The sequence below is a fragment of the Stomoxys calcitrans genome, chromosome 1 (assembly GCF_963082655.1).
Source record: "Stomoxys calcitrans chromosome 1, idStoCalc2.1, whole genome shotgun sequence".
Lineage (NCBI taxonomy): Eukaryota > Metazoa > Arthropoda > Insecta > Diptera > Muscidae > Stomoxys > Stomoxys calcitrans.
In genome coordinates this window covers 190,990,236-191,012,771 of record NC_081552.1, presented here as the reverse complement: position 1 = coordinate 191,012,771, position 22,536 = coordinate 190,990,236, and the positions used below count along the sequence as shown (strand labels likewise).

Genomic DNA, 22,536 nt, shown 5'->3' with positions numbered 1-22,536 from the left:
GCAGAACCGATTTTCTCGAAATTTTCGCATTTTATGTAGGTTGGTCTGGAAGTAAACATAGGCTATATAATTTTTCGATATCGGAAGGGGGACGGACCCTCGGCCTTTTACAAAGTCAAACACAACCCAAAGTCAAAAGTCCACCGATCGGAACAATAAAGGTATCAAATGAAAGGTATTGTAACACCTCAAAAACACCATTAGACCTGTTATGACTATATGATACTTGGCTGAACCGATTTTCTTAAAATTTTCATAGATTGTGTACGTTTGTCTGGAAGGAAACATAGGCTATATAATTCTTAGATACCGGGTGGAGGCAGACCCTCCCCTAACCCTAAAAACGCCACCCATATCCCCCCTCAACCCCAAAACTCCTCTAAACAGATATATTCGAACTTCATGTCAATATGGGACTCAAATGAAAAGTTTAGACAGTAGATTACAAATATGGCATAAAACATTAAGTCCAAGTAATGGGAGGTCGCCTACCCCCAAATACCCCCAAATGGGCATATTTGCCAACCATGGCTAAATGGAACTCAAATGAAAGCTATTTGGGAGTAGATTACGAAAATAACATTAAAATTTGCGTTCATGTCAAGGTGGCGCTTTTCCTCCTAAAGATACATACGTCAAATGGGTTATTTGACCCACTATGACAATATGGAACTCAAATGAAAGGTATTTGAGAGTAAAAAACGAATTTGATATCCAATTTTGGAGCCATGTGTTTTGGGGTACACCCTAAAGCACCCACTAAACGGAACTTCATTTCCGTTCGGAATAAAGAACGAATTTGATATCTATTGTCAGTGCAAAGTGCCGGTGGCCGCCTAGCCCCAAAATACCATCCAAACGATTTATATTTACCGACCATTGCAATATGGGGCTCAATTGAAAGGGACTTCTTATTACCCTAATTTTTAAAATCACCAGGAACCGAGTCTTCCGATTGTCGGGGATGTCGGGAACTTTTTAAATGACCATGCATGGCATTGTACTTCGCAAATGTCGCCAACAACAAGAGTGGATAACCACCGCTTTATCCAATGTTCTAGCCAGGATTCGAACGCCTTCAGCGTCTAGTCTACAATGGCACGAATTCGATATCCGCATTCAGGGCGAAGAGTCCCCACCCAAAAAAGATATTAGAGAGTTTCAAAAGACGGCGTGCGGAGCGGACCCGGTTCGGCTAGTACCCCATATAAACCGATCTGTCGACTTGACGTGTTTAGCCCCTGGAAGCCGTTATTTTTGTCCGATTAGGCCGAAATTTTGCACGAGTTTTCTGTTATGATTTGACTTCATGAGCCCTTACAAGCCGCAATTTTTTTCCGATTTAGCTAAAATTTTGCTGATAGTGTTCCGTTACGAATTCCAACAACTGTGCCAAGTACGGTTCAAATCAGTCTATAACCTGATATAGCTCCCATATAAACCGATCTCCCGATTTGACTTCTTGAGCCAATGGAAGTCGCAATTTTTGTCCGATTCGGCTGAAATGCCTAGGTACTTCGCCTTTTATATCTACGCGTAAAGAGCTCCAGCTCCGTCTTCCCTGGGTTGGTTCTCAACCCATTTCTGGTAGCCCATCGCGACAACCTCCTCAGTGACCCTTCCATGACCTCGCTGACCACCCACCGAAACTTGTCTCGGACCAGCATCACGACGTCGTCCGCATAAGTGAGAATTCTCGAGCCGTTCTTACCGAGATCCATCAGGATTTTATTAATCACGAGGTTCCACATTATCGGTGAGAACATCCCTCCTTGGGGTATTCCTCTGAGTACCCGCCTTCTGACCACACAATCTCCCAGGTTTGCATTAATAATCCTGCCATAAAGCATATTATTTGTCCATTGGGAGACTAAGGGGTGAATCGCCGTGCTGTCTAGTGTGGCAACTATCGGCCAAGTACGGTCCAAATCGGTCTAAAACCTAATATAGTCCCCATGTAAACCGATCTCCTGTTTTGACTACTTGAGCCATTGGAAGCCGCAATTTTTGTCCGATTTGGCTGAAATTTGCACGGAGAATTTTGTTACGACTTCCAACATGTTAATAACCTGATATTTACTTCAACTTAATTGGCTATGACAGAACATTTCTTCCACCAGCCGAACGTAGAATGGCATTCCAAGCGCCTCGATCTTTTGCGGTCATTTTATAATCTTTGGTGTCTCCCACCACTTAATCTTTCCATTGCTTCATCCATTCTGACAACATAACCAAGCCAACGCTCCCGTTGGCGTCTTACAGCTCATACAGCTCGTGGTTCATACGACGCCTATATTCTTCATTAACGCAAACTGCTCCATATATTTTACGAAGAATCTTTCTCTCAAGCACTGCCTCATCTGCTTTCACAAATACCCATGCCTCAGAACCATATAACGACTCGGCTAGTATCAGTGTCTTGAATAGTGCAATCTTTGTCTGTCGAGAGGTAGCCTTGTTTCTGAACTGCTTACATAATCCAGAGTAGCATCGGTTCGCCAGTATTATTATTCGCTTTATTTCAAAACTGCTGTCACTCGTTTCAGTTACGACGGTACCGAGGTAGATTAAGTTACTGACTATCTCAAAGTTGTGGTTCCCAACTTTCTTCATTTTCTTTACCTGCTCGGTTGTACAAGGCGTTTTGGGAGTTGAAACCATCCATTTCGTCTAACCTCCATTTACTGACCGACCCACTTTCGTTGACTCACTTTCGATACTTTCAAAGGCTGCAGTTACTACTTCCGGTGACCGACCTATGATGTTGATGCCGTCGGCATAGGCGAGTACCATGTGTTCTCTTGTGAGTAGTGTGCCATATCTATTCACATCTCGCATCTCGTATTATCTTCTCCAGCAGGATATTAAAGAGATCACACGATAGGCTGTCTCCTTGTCTGAAACCTCGTTTGGTATTAAATGCTTCGAAAAATTCTTACGGAGGAACGTGTATCAGCAAGTGTCATCCTGCAAAATCTTATTAATTTTGCAGGGATACCAAACTCAGACAAGGCTTGAAATACCTTTGAACGTAAAGGGGTATCGAAAGCGGATTTGTCAGTCAACAAAGAGATGGTAGGTGTTGATTTGTCCTGCTCGGGTCTTTTTCAGGATTTGGCACAATGGGAATATCTGGTCTATTGTGGATTTACCAGGTCTAAAGCCGCATTGATAGGATTGTATGCGATAGGGAGAAGACTTATTCCCCTTTAGTTGGCACATTCCGTCTTAGCTCCTTTCTTGTGTGTGGGACATAGTAGGCGGAGGTTGCAATCATCGGATATGCGTTCTTCTATACAAACGCCTTATCAGCGTATCGTCTCCAGTCTTAGTTCAGCAGGTAACCCGTCGGCTCCCGCTGTCTTGTTTTTCTTCAGTCGGGTCACTGCTACTTGGACCTAATTTTGACTAGGAGATAAACATTTTATACCATAATAAGAGATTAGTTCTGCGGTATCCTCTTCGCCGCCATCGTCAGACACTAGCAGTTGGGTAAAAAGTTCTTTCCATATCCTCAGCATGTCTTCTTTGTCTCTGCAGGAGAAGCCATCGATTTGGTGGAATTTCCGGATTTCATAAACTTTTTTAGTTTGGTAAATATTTTGAAATTTGTTTCTCAATATTTACCGACCTTAAGGCGACTCGTATAGTCTTTTTGTTTATTTAGAATTAAAAACGCTGATCGTTAGCCATTTGCTAGAACAATGCCAATTGTGTGGTTAACACCTTAAACAACATTAAAAAGCAATTAACCCAACACATAATTGGCAACAACATTGTTAGTTATAAAGCTAGGCATGCTTGCCTTCCCCTCCATTTGGCTGTTTATGGGCAAACAACAAACATGCAAGCCCCTAACTTCCATATTGCGAAAATATACAATTCATAGTCCCCAAAATTAAAAACCTCACCATTCTTGGCGGCTGGCTGTCCGCTGTACTTAACTATGTGAAAATTTAATTTCCTTTCGATAAACGTCTTACTTGTTTTTTTTTTCTTGATTTTCTTGCCATTACAGAAAAGCGAAACACACACGATCACCTTCATTGGCGTCGATGAAGTCACGGCGCATTTGGCTGTGACGGAGACCCCCAGTGGCCGTCTGGGGGGTTTACATCACCATGACGCACGGAAATGGCGTGAATTTTTCGTGCACTATGAGCCATTTTATCAGCAGTGCGCGGGTGCAGCACAGCGTTTGGTGGCGGCCCTGAATGACATACGACATGCCGATCTGCAGGGTTTGCCAACCAGGCGTCAATTGTATGCCCAGCATCGGGCATTGAGTCGTGCCCTGATGGATTCTGAATTGCATAATTTGCGCAAGCGCAGTGCGACAACAATGGCACGTTTGCAGGAGTTGGCCAAAGGCATTAGCCACAATGGTGGCAATAGCCAAAAACTCAATGGCTATGGCAGCCTTAAAGGCAAGGCTGTCGTCGGTGTGGGGGGAGCTGCAGCCGGCTATTACAGCAGCAGTAATACCCTAAATCGCAGCAAGATCATGGGTAACAGTGGTGGCAGTAGTTATAGCTTTAATTACCAAGGCAACCAAAATAATAGAAGCAACTCTAATAACAATACTCACATTAGTCACAATGTAACAGCAATCGCAGCAACAACAACAACAGCCAAATCATCATCGACAACATTATCTAACCAAACAACCCAAGCTATGGTAACAACAACATCAGCACAACCACCGCCTCCCACTTCTATTACCATTAAGTCATCCATTTATACAGCATCCATGTCAACATCTACGACATCAACATCATCCTCATCCATTAACCCAGCTAGTCGTCCATGTATTGCGACCCATCTCAACTCCTGCCATGGCAGTCTCCCATCTGCCACCAACTTGCATGTTGGCCTTAGACTACAGAAGGTATCATTGCTCTTCAATGAAATCGATCGTGCCGCCAAACGTTTGGAGCAGCTAACCGAACAGCGCCGTGAACATTTGCGCGAATTAACACGACAGCGTGCGCTTGAAGATGAAATTAATGAGGTAAGTCAGTTAAATTGTCCGTCTGCCGGTATGACCAGACCAGGCTGTACGCATTCATCTGGTCATCTTCACCCAAAACAATAATAGCCGGTCTGTCTGCTGGCATGTTAGCATGATCAATCATCAATTCAATTTCACTTTTTTGTGGTTGTTTCCATTTTTTTGATTGGCATTTTAATCGATTATGTGCAGTTTTTTTTCGATCGATAAACGACTAAGAAAGGAATTAAACTAGCAAGCCCATTTAGTTGCGCTTAAGAAAATCTTGATAACTCTTAGAGAATGATGGTCAAAATGAAAGTGAATTAATGGCTGAGCAGTATAGGTATGATCTAATGACTTCTACTTTCTTTGACCAAGAACGATGGAAAAGTTTACAACTGTCACTATTATGGGCGTTTCACACATATGGTGTGAATCAGTAGGTAAAGGGTGATTTTTTAGATATTATCCGTCAAACATCCTTAGTTTGGTCTATAATTTAACCATGAATCGTCTTATAAACCAACCACGCTTGCAAATTATAAAATTTTATTACCAAAACTAGCTGGAGAGGGCCCGCTCCGCGGTGCCTTCTTTCACTCTCTCTTATTTTATTTGAGCCCTTTACTGGCACGGTCAGGAAAAAAGTTCTGTTTGGGACTGGCACGGTCAGGAAAAAAGTTCTGTTTGGGAGTGCTGATACGGCCTTTCAGATATTTCGTCCCAATGTGGATATCACATAGGTGCTCTACTCCCAAATTTATTCCATTTCAGCCTTATTTTGTTATGGTCGGTAAATATATCCGGTATTGAGGTGTTTTCGGGGGTGAGTTGGACCCCATGTATCAGATTCGTGCTCTAGTCTCAATTACCTTTTGATTGAGCCCAATGTTGTCATTATTGGTTGAAATTACCATTTGCTGGCAGCCGCCTTAGACATCCCACTTTTTATATACGCCCCACCATAGGATGGGGGGTATACTAATTTCGTCATTCCGTTTGTAACACCTCGAAATATTCGTCTAAGACCCCATCAAGTATAAATATTCTGGATCGTCATGACATATTAAGTCGATCTAGCCATGTCCGTCCGTCCGTCTGCCGAAAGCAGAAGGAGTAAAGCTAGGCGCTTGAAATTTTTGTTTGTTTCCCTTTTGAGACGAGCTCAATGATCGGAGATGCAACTGGAAAAGGAAAGCCAAAGATAGCAACACACACCAACCACTATGGGACGCTTTTCGCCTTTGCTTAGGAGACTTTTCAACCATATTAGGTGTGATGGCTTCAATCGTATTAATAGCGAAAACGCATCTATGATACAATTACCACATTAACCAAGCTCGACAACCCTGCTTATTAGCTGTACATTTCCCAATGCATGTATTTTTGTTTAATGACAGACATTCTTTCTGTGAGAAATTACACTTCTTACGTACTACACATGATTTTGTGCATCTGTTGGAAGTTGTATTGATGGCTTCAAACGCTAAGACAACGGCAATGGGTCTCGCTGTTGTTCCGTGTGCCCAGGTTCGAATCCTGGCCGGGCTCTGCCGAATTTTTCATATTTTTTTTTGCCTGTTAGGGCAAATCTCATTAAATTTAAACATTTTTGTTTGTTTCTCTTTCAAGACGAGCTCAATGATCGGAGATGCAAATGGTTCGTATAAGTGTAGATCAGTTGGGATTGTAAATGGGCAAAATTGGTCCATGTTTTGATATAGCTGCCATAAAAACCGATCTTGCGTCTTGACTTCTAGAGCTTCTAGGGGGCGCAATTCATATCCGATTTGGTTGAAATTTTGCACGTGATGTTTTTGTATTACTTCCGACAACTGTGCCCAAATCGGTTGATAATCTGGCATAGCTGCCATATAAAACGATCATGGGTCTTGACTTCTTGAGCTTCTACAGAGCGCAATTCTTATCCGATTTGGCTGAAATTTTCCACATATCGTTTTGGTGTGACATCCAAAAACTGTGTCATGTATGCTCTAAATCAATCCTTAACCTGATATAGCTGCCATATAAACCGATCTTGGGTCTTGGCTTCTTGAGCATTTAGAGGGCGCAATTCTAATCCGATTTGGGGGAAATTTTCGCAACATGTTTTATTATGACTTACAACAACTGTGCTAAGTATGGTTCAAATCAGTGCATAACCTGATATAGCTCCCATTTAAACCGATCTTGGGTCTTGATTTCTTGAGCTTCTAGGGGGCGTAATTCTTATCCGATTTGGGTGAAATTTTGCATTAAGTGTTTTATTTTGACTTCCAAGAAGTGTATCAAGTATGGTCTAAATCAGTCCATATCCCCTATATAGGCGCCATATAAACCGATCTCCCGATAGACTTCTTGGGCTTCTAGAGGGCGCAATTCTTATCCAATACGGTTGAAATTTTGCGTAGGCCGTTTCGGTATGACTGGCAACAACTGTTCCAAGTATGGTCTAAATCGGTATATAACCTGATATAGCTGCCATATAAACCGATCTTCCGATTTGACTTCTTGAGCCCCTGGAAGCTGCAATTTTTGGAGAGAAGTTTTACATGGCATATGGTTGAAATGGTTGAAATTTTGCGTAGGCCGTTTTGGTATGACTGCCAACAACTGTTCCAAGTATGGTCTAAATCGGTATATAACCTGATATAGCTGCCATATAAACCGATCTTCCGATTTGACTTCTTGAGCCCCTGGAAGCTGCAATTTTTGGAGAGAAGTTTTACATGGCATAGTACCTCACAAATGTTGCCAGCATTGGGAGGGGAAAACCACCGCTGAAAAAAAATTTTTTTTTCCATCAACTGTGCTTAGTACGGTCCGAATCGGTGTATAACCTAATACAGCTCCTATATAACCCGATCTTCCGATTTGACTTCTTCAGCCCCTGGAAGCTGCAATTTGATTTTCTTGAGCCCCTGGAAGCCGCAAATTTTGTACGATTTGTCTGAAATTTTGCCTGTAGTGTTCTGTTATGACTTCCAACAACTGTGTACGGTCCGAATCGGTGTAAAACCTCATATAGCTCCTATATAAACCAATCCCCCGATTTAACTTCTTGAGGCCCTGGAAGCCGCAACTGTGTTAAGTACGGCCAAAATCAGTCTATAACCTGATATAGCTCCCATATAAACCGGTCTCTTGTTCGATTCCCAGAAGCTTTAATCGCCCGATTTGACTTCTTGACTACTTACAAGCCGTAATATTTAATCGATTTGCCTGAAATTTTACGTGCGGTGTTCTGTAACGACTTTCAACAACTGTGCTAAGTAAGGTCCAAATCGGTCTACAACCTGATATAGTTTCCATATAAACCGATCTCCCGATTTGACTTCTTCAGCACCTGAAAGCCGCCATTTTCGTCTGATTTGGCTAAAATTTTGCACCTAGTGTTCTGTTGTGACTTTCAACTAAGTACGGTGCTAAGTACGGTCCAAATCGGTCTATGACCTGATATAGCCCCCATATAAACCGATCTCCCGATTTAACTTCTTGATTCCTTACATTTTTTGTCCGTTTAGGCTGAAATTTTGCATGAGGTGTTCTGTTAAGACATCCAACAACTGTACTGAATCCAAACGGACGGCGGGAGTAGAGTAGAGCACCAATATGATATCCATATTGGGTCGAAATATCTGAAAGGCCGTACCAGCACCCCCAAACAGGACATATTTCCGGAATGGGCCAGTATAGGGCTAAGATAAAATAAGATAGTGAAAGAAGACGCAGCGGGGCGGACCCTGTCCAGCTAGTGTATAATAAAGAAAACAAACTCGTTCGTTTGGTAATGTCGACTCATTTTTTATACCCGCCAGCATTAGAGTGGTGGTAGACCAATCTCATCATTCCGATTTTAAAGATTCCGGACTAATGTATTTGTTTAAATGGAAATGATTTTGCACAGATACTTTTCATTGGTGTATATCATTGGGGATTGCAAATGGCCCTTATTGGTTCGTATTTGGACAGTCTCCGTATAAGCCAATCACCCCGGTTGTCCTCTTGACAGAAATTTGAAATATCATACAAACGTACAATGTGGTCCCTATAGATGTCTTATTGGGGTAAAGCTTCCATATAAAGTGATACTTTGTTGTGACTTCTTGACGTTTTCTCGTCCCGATTGGTGCCTATATAGAAGCATACATTTTAATCTGATTTACCTGACATTCTGGCCCATCGAACTCATTGTCGTTTTACTTATTCTCATTAAACAAATTTTGCACTTTACTGTAAAACTCAACTGCAGAGCAATCGCAAAAAGAAGGCCAAGTTTAAAGAGACTGAACGACCGGCATGCTGAATAATTCACCATACACGCAATTCTATTTAGCTCAGCTTCGCATATTAGCCATTAACCTTTTGCCACCAATGCTTCCAACAACAGCAATGCACAAATTGAAGTTAATCAATAAAAGAATATGAAGCTGAGAGTGCGTGAGAGTTGTAATCATGCTCCACCTTCCTAATCGCGGTTAATCTTTGATTAATGTTGACCACTTTAGTGTAAATACACCGTGCATGTGAACGAACAGAGTGAATGCGTAACAGAGTGCCAAGGTGAGTAGCTTAAGTGTCACGACCTGATGCCAGAGATTGTGCACATATTTTAGCCTTAATGTCGAGCCGAAATTCTCTACTATCAGAGGATTGTCTTTTTTTACAGGCACAAAGCTTGGATTCTTTACTTTGATTCAAAATAAAGTCATTACAGTGGCATTTGGACAGAAAAGATATTTTGCACACGCATTCCTTGGGGTTTATCCACACGCATGCGTGTTACCTTCACATTTTCTCTTGGCAAAGAAATTTCCAGGCCTTTAAAGTATTTTATGGGCAATTTAATTAACGCTGTCAATCATTGTGTTGTTTTGGGTTTTTCGAATGTTCGAATGTTGCTCCAAAAATAAGGTATTTTTACTGTTATCCAATCTCATATCGATATGTGGCGATTTAGCAGGACGCCCTACTGCGCGGGTGAGAGTCCATTGGACAATCTATTCGTATTGATGACCCCTGCTTAATTAAGATTAATATTCATATTTGATTACTTGGCCATGAAAAAGAAAAGAAGAAGTTACACCGCCAAAGTAAAGTTTGTGAATGTTGGAATCCACATCAGCATCCTCCCTCCAACATCCAAGGTAAATACCTAAGATTTGCGTAAAGCTGCAAACGCTTCTTTTCATTTGCTTCACTTGGTTAAAGTGAAAGCATGTGAATATTATTTTGGGGATTATTTTGTGGTTATTCAATTTATAAGAAAACAATTTTGAATTGCAGAAATCATTTATCTAAGCCAGTGGCAAACAAAGCTGATATTATGTCATACAAGTAAAATAAAACTAACAAGTAAAAAGGCGTTAAGTTCGGCCGGGCCGAACTTTGGATACCCACCACCTCGGGTATATATGTAAACCTCATTTCATCAAAATCCGGTGAAAATTGCATACCATGCATAATATGTTCCGATTTGGACCAAATACCAGTAAGTACAAGTCATTGTTCAATGGTCTATAACAAAATATTGGTCTGTTTAGTAGCTATATCTAAAAATAACCTGATCTGAACCATATACGACACGGATGTCAAAAAGCCTAACATAAGTCACTGTGTCAAATTTCAGTGAAATCGGATTATAAATGCGCCCTTTATGTGGCCAAGACCTTAAATCGAGATATCGGTCTACATGGTAGCTATATCCAAATCTGGACCGATCTGAGTCAAATTGCAGAAAAATGTCGAAGAGGCTAACTCAACTTACAGTCTCAAATTTCGGCGACATCGGACAATAAATACGCCTTTTATGGGCCCAAGGCCTTAAATCAAGAGATCGGTCTATATGGCAGCTACATCCAAATCTGGACCGATCTGTGCCAAATTAAAGACGAATGTTGAAGGGCCTAGAACTACTAACTGTCCCAAATTTCGACGTCATCGGACAATAAATGCGCCTTTTCTGGCCCCAAAACCTTAAATTGAGAGATCGATCTATATGGCAGCTATATCCAAATCTGAACCGATCTGAGCCAAATTAAAGACGAATGTTGAAGGTCCTGAAACAACTCACTGTCCCAAATTTTGGCTAAATCGGACAATAAATACGCCTCTTATGGGCCCAAGGTCTTAAATCAAGAGATCGGTCTATATGGCAGCTACATCCAAATTTGGACCGATCTGTGCCAAATTAAAGACGAATGTTGAAGGGCCTAACACAACTCACTGTCTCAAATTTTGGCAAAATCGGACAATAAATGTTCTTTTTATGGGCCCAAAACCTTAAATCGAGAGATCGGTCTATATGGCAGCTATATCCAAATCTGAACCGATCTGTGCCAAATTAAAGACGAATGTTGAAGGGCCTAGAACTACTAACTGTCCCAAATATCGGCATCATCGGACAATAAATGCGCCTTTTATGGCCCCAAAACCTTAAATTGAGAGATCGATCTATATGGCAGCTATATTCAAATCTGGTCCGATCTGGTACAAATTGAAGAAGGGTGTCGAAGACCTTAGCACAACTCAGTGTTCCAAATTTCGGCGAAATTGGACAAAAAATGCGCCTTTTATGGGCACAAAACCTTAAATCGAGAGATCGGTCTATATTGGAGATATATTTAAATCTGGACCGATCTGAGTCAAATTGAAGAAGAATGTCGAAGGGCCTAACAAACCTCACTGTTCTAAATTTCGGCGCAATCGGACAATAAATGCGCCTTTTCTGGCCCCAAAACCTTAAATTGAGAGATCGGTCTATTAGGCAGCTATATCGAAATCTGAACCGATCTGGTTCAAATTGAAGAAAGATGTCGAAGGGCCTAACACAACTCATTGTCCCCAATTTCGGCGAAATCGGACAATAAATGGGCCTTTTATGGGCATAAAACCTTAAATCGAGAGATCGGTCTATAGGGCAGCTATATTCAAATCTGGACCGATCTGAGGCAAATTGAAGAAAAATATCGAAGGGCCCAACACAACTCACTGTCCCAAATATCGGCGTCACCGGACAATAAATGCGCCTTTTATGGCCCCAAAACCTTAAATTGAGAGATCGATCTACAATATATGGCAGCTGTATTCAAATCTGAACCGATCTGGTCCAAATTGAAGAAAAATGTCGATGAGTCCAACGTAACTCACTGTCCTAAGTTTCAGCAAAATCGGATAATAAATGTGGTTTTTATGGGCCTAAGACCCTAAATCGGAGGATCGGTCTATATGGGGGCTATTTTTATCACTATCATCACTATCACTATTTTTATCACTAATATCACTATTTTTAAAGACTGTAGCGTGATTTCAACAGACAGACGGACGGACATGTCTAGATCGCCTTAGATTTTTACGACGATCAAGAATATATATACTTTATAGGGTCGGACATGAATATTTCGATGTATTGCAAACGGAATGACAAAATGAATATACCCCCATCCTTCGGTGGTGGGAGTAATAAAACCGCTATGATGAAATATAAAATTGTTTTATAAGCACAAACAACCTTCATAAAAAAAGGCATTAAGTTCGCCCGAGCCGATCTTTGCATACCCACCACCACGGGTATATATGTAAACCACCTTTCGAACCACCCATAGCTGCTATATCGAAATATGGTCGGATTTGGACCAAAATCGGCGCTGACATTAAGTGGTCTAACAAATACAAGTCACTGTTCATTTTGTAGAACAAAATATTGGTCTTTATGGCAGCTATATCCGACTTTGGACCGATCCATAAAGCACACGGATGTCGAAAAGCCTAACATAGGTTAGGTTAGGTTGAAAAGAGGCTACAGATATTAATCTGTCCATGCCACTATAGACATACACCTAAGCCAGTAATCGGTTTGTTGTACACTCTAAAAACTTCAAAAAACAAAATTTTAAGTTAGGAATTCCGTGCTACTTACAAAATCCTTAATTGTTTTCCATACCATTTCCATATCAAATCCGGTATCGTGTCCCCACTTAAGTACTGGTGTCTGTTTGCCGCGAAAGCCTTGCAGTGACGTAGGAAATGCTCCAACGTCTCATCATCCTCCCCACATGCCCTACACATGCTATCATTTGCCGCTCTAATTTAACATAACTGAGCTCGTTGTCCTATGTGTCCCGTTATGACACCAAACGCTAACTGACCTCCTTCTTACTTCCTTTCAGTAATATCCTCTCACAATCCGGATCACCCCATAGGATTTTCGCCATCCTATCGATTGTTTCGCTGTTCCACAGTGTTACTTTTGTCGCCCATGCCCTTAACTCGGACTGCGCCGACCCGAAAGGCTTCGGGTTAACCAAGTTTATCGAAGGCAATGCGGGTTGTGCTTTCCTCAGAGAAGTCGTTAATCTCCTTCTTACATTGCAAGACCGTTCGTGACCCTACCCTCATGGTTATTATTGCCCTTATGGCCATTTTACTTTCCATAAAGATGTTCACACTCGCGTTAGTACCGCAACACCTCACGCATTCCATGATCGCCCAGATCTTCATCTGCAGGACCGTATTATGGTCAGACAGTCTAAAACAGATTCGTGATCGCCCAGATCTTCGTCTGCAGGACTGTATTATGGTCAGACAGTCTAAAACAGATCTCAGTTCCTGGGTTCCCAATGTAGACCCCCAGGCCCACTCCGTCCCCTAGGTTAGATACGGATGAATCATAACATAACATGACCTTTCAGAAGGCAATACTAGGGTTCCGTCAGTCCAAGACTGTGCCGCTGGCAGCAGTGCACCGCAATCGACCTTAAATGTCGTCTCAGGTATCCAATTGGAGACCATTTCCCTTCCTTCCAGGTTTCCTATCGTCGCCTTGATTATACCGCGATGGTATAAGCTACTCCCATCCTCTAAGCCGCAGTGGCTGCCTCACCTTCAATTTGTATGTCAATGGGACGGATATCTAGAATAATCTCCAGTGCCCTAGTTGGCGTGGTCCCGCTCCCCCCATGCCAAGACAACATGTTCTCTGAACCTGTTGTAGGGTCCTTATGTTGCACCTTTTCCCCATAGCAGTCCACCAAACTACTGGGCGTAAGTTGCTCTTATCACACATCTGCAGACCCAGTGGACTATCCTCGGATTCAAGCCTCATTTCGAGCCTACGGCCCTTCTTCATAATGCCTTATGTTGCACCTTTTCCCCATAGCAGTCCACCAAACTACTGGGCGTAAGTTGCTCTTATCACACATCTGCAGACCCAGTAGACTATCCTCGGATTCAAGCCTCATTTCGAGCCTACGGCCCTTCTTCATAATGCCCAACATCTGTGAGCCTTCTCAGTACGCTCCTGAATGTGACACTTGCAATTAAGTTTCCTATCCAAGATCACTCCTAAGTATTTTACCTTGTCAGATATCGAAATCGTTTTTTTGAGAAACGTGGTGCGTTCGATAACTCAATCGTTTACCAAATGCCTCACCCGAGACCAACGAGCTTGTGGAATCCTACCGGATGCACAGCCGATATCGATGACTGTATAAGTCATCTCATCTCTGTTGTACTTCCTTGCCACTCCTGCGTAAGAGGGCGGCTTCTTACCTCTCTCAGCGACCATCTTCGCCTTCCATGATGGCTGTGGCATCCTTTTGGAAGTTACAGTCCTCCATGAAGACTAAGGGGCCGTGCTCGCTTCCTTCGTTGCTATTCAGACAGCACACTGTCTGGAGTCTCCATTGCGGGGGGGCTGGCTTGTTCTTCCCAGAGTACTTGAAAGCGGGGAGCTCTTTTTCTTCTTCAGCTTTTTAGCAGTGTTTTGCTCTTCGGGAGATCTGATTTTCCTTCCAGCTTCCTATTCCGTCCGCTCCAATCAACGGTCAACATAACTCACTGTGTCAAATTTCAGTAAAATCGGATAATAAATGCGCCTTTTATGGGGCCAGGACTTTAAATCGAGTGATCGATCTATATGGCAGCTATATGCAGATCTGGACCGATCTAGGCCAAATTAAAAAAGTATATCGAAGGGCCTAATACAACTCACAATAAGTGCACGTTTTATGGGCCCAAGACCTTAAATCGAGAGATAGGTCTATGTGGCAGCTATATCCAAATCTGGACTGATTTTTTGCAAAATGAAGAAACATGTCAAAGGGCCTAACACAACTCCCTATACCGAATTTCGGCGACATTAGACAATAAATGTGCCTTTTATGGCCCTAAAACCTTAAATCAAGAGATCGGTCTATATGACAGCTATATGCAAATCTGAACCGATCTGGGCCAAATTGAAGAGGAACGTCGGTGGACCTAACACAACTCAGTATCCCAAATTTCGGCGAAATCGGACAATAAATGCGCCTTTTATGGGCCCAAGACCTTAAATCAAGAGATCGGTCTATATGGCAGCTATATCCAAATCTGGGCTGATATATATATACATTATAGGGTCGGACATGGATATTTCGATGTGTTGCAAACGGAATGGCAAAATGAATATACCCCCATTCTTAGAAGACCGCCCAGGCCCAAAACTGCCCTAAAAGTAGCGTCCAAAACGAAAGGTGGACCAATCGGGAATATATGGGACCCTAATGAAAGATTATCGGGAGCAGAATACGAATATGGTCTCAAAATTGGAACCAAATACCTAGGGCGTAGTCCCAAGAGTACCGCCCAAAATAAAAAGTGGACCGATCGGGACAATATAGGAATCCAGTTAAAGGTATTTAGGAGTAAAGTAAAGCCCGCAAACGCCCCAAAAGTACCGCCCAAAATTAAAGTGGACCGACCGGGACAAATTGGGACTCAAATGAAAGGAGGACGAATAGGTGGTCACCCCATCCCCAAAAACGCCCCCAATTTGCATATGACTATATGGGACTCGGTTTGTTTATTTGTTCCGTAGGATCAAAAACGGCTGACCCGATTTTCGTACAATTTTCAGAGATTGTGAAGATTTGTCTGGAAAAAATGTCTAGAAATCGGAGATGCGGACCCTCCCCCTTACCCCAAAAATGTCACCCAAAACCAAAAGTGAAGTGATAGGCACAATATGGGTATCAAATGAAAGGTATTGGAGACTAGAAAACGATTATCATTTTAAAATTTGAGTCCAAGTACCCAGCGGGCCGCCCCATCCCCAAAACTCCTCTAAACAGATATATTCGACATTAATGTCAATATGGAACTCAAATGAAAAGTATACGGCAGTAGATTACAAATAAAGGGTGATTTTTTTGAGGTTAGGATTTTCATGCATTAGTATTTGACAGATCACGTGGGATTTCAGACATGGTGTCAAAGAGAAAGATGCTCAGTATGCTTTGACATTTCATCATGAATAGACTTACTAACGAGCAACGCTTGCAAATCATTGAATTTTATTACCAAAATCAGTGTTCGGTTCGAAATGTGTTCAAATTTTGACAAATTTTGTTCAGAGATGAGGCTCATTTCTGGTTGAATGGCTACGTAAATAAGCAAAATTGCCGCATTTGGAGTGAAGAGCAACCAGAAGCCGTTCAAGAACTGCCCATGCATGCTGAAAAATGCACTGTTTGGTGTGGTTTGTACGCTGGTGGAATCATTGGACCGTATTTTTTCAAAGATGCTGTTGGACGCAACGTTACGGTGAATGAACACATTTCGAACCGAACACTGATTTTGGTAATAAAATTCAATGATTTGCAAGCGTTGCTCGTTAGTAAGTCTATTCATGATGAAATGTCAAAGCATACTGAGCATCTTTCTCTTTGACACCATGTCTGAAATCCCACGTGATCTGTCAAATACTAATGCATGAAAATCCTAACCTCAAAAAATCACCCTTTATGACAAAAAATTAAGTCCGAGTAATAGAAGGTCGCCCCACCCCGAAATACCCCCAGATGGGCATATTCGCCGACCCTGACTATATGGGATCCAAATGAAAGGTATTGGGGAGTAGATTACGAATATGACATTAAAATTTGCGTTCAAGTCTAGGTGGCACTTTTCCGCCTAAAAATACGTCAAATAGGTTAATTGACTCATTAAGACAATATGGGACTCAAATGAAAGGTATTTGAGAGTAGAAAACGAATTTCATATCCAATTTTAGAGTCAAGTGTTTGGGACTACGCCCTAAAGCATCCCCTAAACTGAGCTTCATTTCCGACTATGACAATATGGAGCTCAAATCAACGGTATTTGGGAGTAAAGAAAGAATTTGATATCTATTTTCAGGGCAAAGTGCCGGTGCCCGCCCCAGCCCCAAAATAACCGCTAAACGGTGCATATTTACCAAACATGGCAATATGAGGCTCAAAAGGGATTTTCGAGAAGAGCACGAATTTGATATCCATATTTAAGTCGAAATGCCATAAGTCGGTGCCATCCCCTCCCCTAAAAAGCACTTCTCAATAGCCTACTTTTCAAAAACACCAGATTGCGGAGATTGGTACTGCGATTCGTTCGAAATTTTTTTCCACTCTCACAGTCACCATAAACAAAACATGGTTTCTATTGTTGGGGTCGGGTGCCTCGGGAGCCGACCAAAACCCGCTAAATGGATATATAGACCAATCACGACATATAGGGCTATAAGGAAAGGTGCCTGAGAGAAAAAATTTAATTTGATATCCAATTGAAGAGTGAACCATATGTTTGTCTGGGTGCCCACCCTACTCCCGAAATACCCCCTAAACCGGAAATAATTACCAATACGGTAATTTGGGACTCAAAAGAAAGGCATTTGGGAGCAGAGTAAAAATTAGCCAAGGAACCGAGCAGGGGCAAACTTCTCACACATCAATGGGTGCTTTCCGATTCAAGTTTTTTTTTAGCCGAGTCCGAACGACGTACCGGTTCGGACTCGACTCGCAAATTTCGCCAGCATTAGAAGGGGATAATCACCGCTTTAAAATGTTGTCCGAAGTTCTCGTCAGGATTCGAACGCGTTCAGCGTCATAGGCGGACATAGGCTACAATGGAACAAATTCTATATCCACATTCAGAGCGAGGTGTCCCCACCCTTAAAAGATGTTAGAGAGCTAAAGGAGACGCAGTATATCAACGAAGAAAGATGAAAGACTTAACGGTCTGCAGTCCTAGGCAAAATCTCCATCGACCGCTCCAATTGAAGCGGGGCTGCAACGACAACAACATTGCACTTCTGTATACAGAAGGCTAAAATACTCACAAATGTTTCCAACATTAGTCAGTGGATTGTCACCGCTGATACACGTTGTACCACAATGGCCCCAAATTGAAATTTGGTAAAAAGTTAAGGCAATGTCTTCAAACGGTGTATTGTGTAACACTCTACTCCAAGTGCGGTATTTGTAGGTTCCCTATTCAATATTGCCCCCATTTTAACCGATTTCCCAATTGGACTCATTTAAAGAACCGCAGGTATATTTTTCCCGATTTCTATGAAATTTGAACAATTGGACTTTACAAGTCCCACTTTTCGTTAAGGCCCGGACCAACTTAAACCGTTTCTACAAAGCTAGAATATCGCTCCCTCCAAAAACGCATTTTTAACACTCCTCTGAATTTTTGAATGCAATGCAAACTGCAAACTTTGCATTCCATCACAGCCACACACAAAACAAATCAAAAATGCGGTTTTGAAAAGATTTGTAACCCAATTAAAGACAAGTAAATTAATCACCTTAAAGTTGATTTAAATGGCATCGATAAATCACATGGCGAGATCTCTCATTCAGAAAGGAAAATTTCAGTTATAAAGTTAACCACATTGCCGATTGTTCAATCACTTGATAAACACATTTGCCGTTCAGTCAGCCTGTCTGGGTTGATTGCTTGGCCGGCTGCCAGAATTAATATCTAAATTATTTTGGACATTTCTTGCGGTTGGCATCAAAGACAAAGTGTTAATAATCTTGAACAGAAAGTAACATGCGGTTGCAGTTTCAAATTTCAATTAATCCATAAATTAATTTTGCATTTAAGCCAATGCAATTTTGTCACCGCATCCTACTGTCCATGGTCACACACAGAGAATAAATAATCCCCCCAAAAAAAACCATCTCTCGAAGATCAATGATACAGCAGCAATGAAGGAGTATAGGAATCAAACCAGTTCTAAATTGAAATTTGTCACAGTTAAACTTGAACCAGTTAAGAAGATTTTAACGAAAGTTAAGCTAAGTGCGGCAGACAACAGTGCATAATGTTCTGAAGATTATTAACTTTGGTAATCGAATATTTTTTAACTCGTAATGAAAGGTGGCCAAAGACAAAATACAGAAGATTGCAAATTTGCCCTGCACTAAGGAACAGCGGAGATATTCCTCCCATATGTCATACATCAATGAGTGCTGTCTGATACATATTTAAGCGCAATGAACCCTGGATGACCGAGGAAATACGCAATATTGGGATAGAGGTCCGCCGAACTTTTAACACAGCAGGTCGGTCGGAGGCCAACGTAGCGCAGAGGTTAGCAAGTCCGCCTATGATGCTGAAAGCCCAGGTTTGAATCATGGCAAAAACATCAGAAAAAACGTTTTTCAGCGGTGGTTTTCCCCTCCTTTGAGAGGTACTAAACCATGTAAAAACTTCTCTCCACGCACTGCGGCATGCCGTTCGGACTCAGCTTTAACAAGTGAAAGTGATCTAAGTTCGTGCATTCCGAATCTTGGGAACCCATCACCATGGATTCTGCTAAAAATTAATACAAACTAAATCTAGTTGAAGGGCACTAGTTTATTCTACATATCAAACTTCTGTCAAACCAGGAAAATTAAAGCTTCTAAGAACCTAACAAGGATAATCGAGATACCGCTTTATATGGGAGCTATATCAGGTTATATGCCGGTTTGGACCGTACTTGGCACAGTTGTTGGAAGTCATAACAGAACACCCCCTGCAAAATTTCAGACAAATCGGACAAAAACTGCGGCTTCCTGGGGCTCAGGAATCACATCGGGAGATGGGTTTTTGTATGGGAGCTGTACCAGGTTATAGACCGATTTAGACCGTACGCGACACAAATGTTGCAGGTAATAATAGAATGCTATGGGCAAAATTTCCATCAAATCAGACAAACATTGAGGCTTCCAGGGGCTCAGGAAGTCAAATCGGGAGATCGGTTTATATGGAAGCTATGTCAGGTTATAGACCGATTTACACCGTACTTAGCACATCTATTGAAAGTCATAACAGAACACTATGTGCGAAATTTCAGCCAAATCGGAAAAAAATTGCGATTTCCAGGGGCTCAAGAAGTCAAATCGGGAGATCGCTTTATATGGGAGCTATATTCAAATCTGAACCGATATGACCCATTTGCAATCCTCAGTGACCTACATCGATATTAAGTATCTGTGCAAAATTTCAAGCGGCTAGCTTTACGCGTTCGACCGCTTTCGTGATTTCGACAGACGAACGGAAGGACATGGCTAGATCGAATTAGAATGTCGACAGGATCCAGAATATATATACTTTATGGGGTCGCAAATAAATATTTCGAGGTGTTACAAACGGAATGAATAGATTAGTATACCCCCATCCTATGGTGGTGGGTATAAAAAGGAGGCCCCTTATTAGTCAGCTTAAAACTTAAATCGGACTTCACTCATTGATATGCGAGAAGTTTGCCACAGTTCTTTAGTGAAATGTCCATGGGCAAATTTGCATTTTTACGTCGTAAAAAAGCGGAAATATTTGGGATGTGTTTAAACATGGCTCAAGAAATACCATAAAATTACTACACGTCAAAACCTTCCTTCTGGAAGCTTTTCTGCGACCAGGACGATAACGTTAATGTCCAAACTGAAACTTTAGTTGGCGACATGGGATTGAGAGCAGAGACAACGGGGAACATACTGAGGCTTTCGATGAAAACCCGATATCAGCAGGATACGACGGGACTCACGGAGACACCGGAATCTTGGAATAATTATGTTGATCGAAGGCTTATCATTACAGAAGGAATCCTTGGGGAGCTTCACACTATTTAAGCCACCCGGGCCTGTTGGAAAATTTACAGCACTAGTACAGAAAGAGGCAGACTATATGGCGCCTCGTCTGGCCAAAATTTTCACAGTGTGAATAGGTCTTTCATATACTCCGAAAGCCTGGCAAGGGTGCTGTTTATACCCAAGCCCGGCGAGGTAAGTTATGCGTCACCAAAGGCCTATAGACCTATAAGCCTTGTGTCCTTTCAAAACCATGGAACGTATTGTGCACACCATGATAAGGAGTGGAACATCCAGCGAACTGCTGAAATATAGACACCATGCCTATGGCAGGGGAAGGTCGGTGGAGAATGCCTTACACAAGGTTGTGCACACCATGATAAAGAGTAGAACTTCCAGCGAACTACTCAAATATAAGCAACATGCCTGTGTCAAGGGAAGGTCGGTGGAGAATGCCCAGCACGAGGTTGTGCACACCATGATAAAACGTAGGACTTCCAGCGAACTACTCAAATATAGACATCATACAAATTTGCCCATGAACATTCCAATAAGGAACTGGGGCAAACTTCTCACAAATCAATGAGTGCTGTCCTATTCAATTCTAAGCTCAATGATAAGGAACCTTATTTTTTATAGCCGAATCCGAACGGCGTGCCGCAGAGCGACACCTCTTTGGGGAAAAGTTTTTACATGACAAAGTACCTCACAAATGTCGCCAGCATTAGGAAGGGATAACCACCGCCGAAAAATGTTCTGATGTTCCTGCCAGGATTCGAAGTCAAGCGTTCAGCGTCATAGGCGGACATACTAACCTCTGCGCTACGGTGACCTCCAATATAGACAGCATACCTATGTCAAAGGAAGGTCGGTGGAGAATGCCCTGCACGATGACAAAACGTACACCCTGGCGGTAGGCATTGACATCGAGGGGGCTTTTTTACAATGTGCGGACCGACATACTGATCCAATCCATAGACCAGTATTGGGTGGACCTGGTCCTTAGAGACAGGATTAACCATATGCCAAGGAATAGGTGGATAAATTGCGTGCCCCATGACATAAATATAAGGAAGAAAGTGACACAAGGCACGCCACAGGGGGCACTCTATCTCCACTCCTACGGCTGATCACCATAATTGACTTATTACGGATGCGGACTGAGGAGGGATTTGAAACCGTCTGCAACGCAGACTCTGTTATAATACTTCTAAGTGATATGCATCCGAAAAGGTTTTGCATATGGCAATGGCTGGGCTAGATTTAGGGGTCTCAATGTTAACCCAGAGAAGACGGAAATCTGTCTATTCACGAGGAAGTCGAAGGTGGGCCAATTTAAGGCACCACGTTTCCTCAATAGAACAATTTCGATATCTGACAAGGTCAAATACTTAGGTGTGATCTTGGACAAGAAACTGAATTGGAAGTGTCAAATTCAGGAGCGTACCGAGAAGGCTCACAGATTTTGGACACTATGTAGACGGGCGAAATGGGGACTGATTCCGAAGAAAGTCCACTGCCTCTACAGGAGCGTGATTAGACCAATACTTACCTACGCCTCAGTAGTTTGGTGGACTTCGATGGAGAACAAGTGCAACGTAAGGATAATATAACAGGTTTAGAGAACATACTGTCTTGGCATAGGCAGAGTGATAGGGCACTGGAGAC

General features: G+C 42.2%; 1 protein-coding gene across 2 annotated transcripts in view; it reads left to right on the top strand.

The window, feature by feature from the left end:
* LOC106086606 (uncharacterized) overlaps positions 1 to 22,536 on the top strand; it is a 302,723-nt gene that overhangs the window by 177,156 nt on the left and 103,031 nt on the right. For both annotated transcript variants that reach the window (XM_059360455.1, XM_059360451.1), the window contains exon 8: positions 4,019 to 5,011. In XM_059360455.1, coding sequence (XP_059216438.1) covers positions 4,019 to 5,011 — 993 coding nt within the window. The remainder of the gene's footprint in view (positions 1 to 4,018; positions 5,012 to 22,536) is intronic.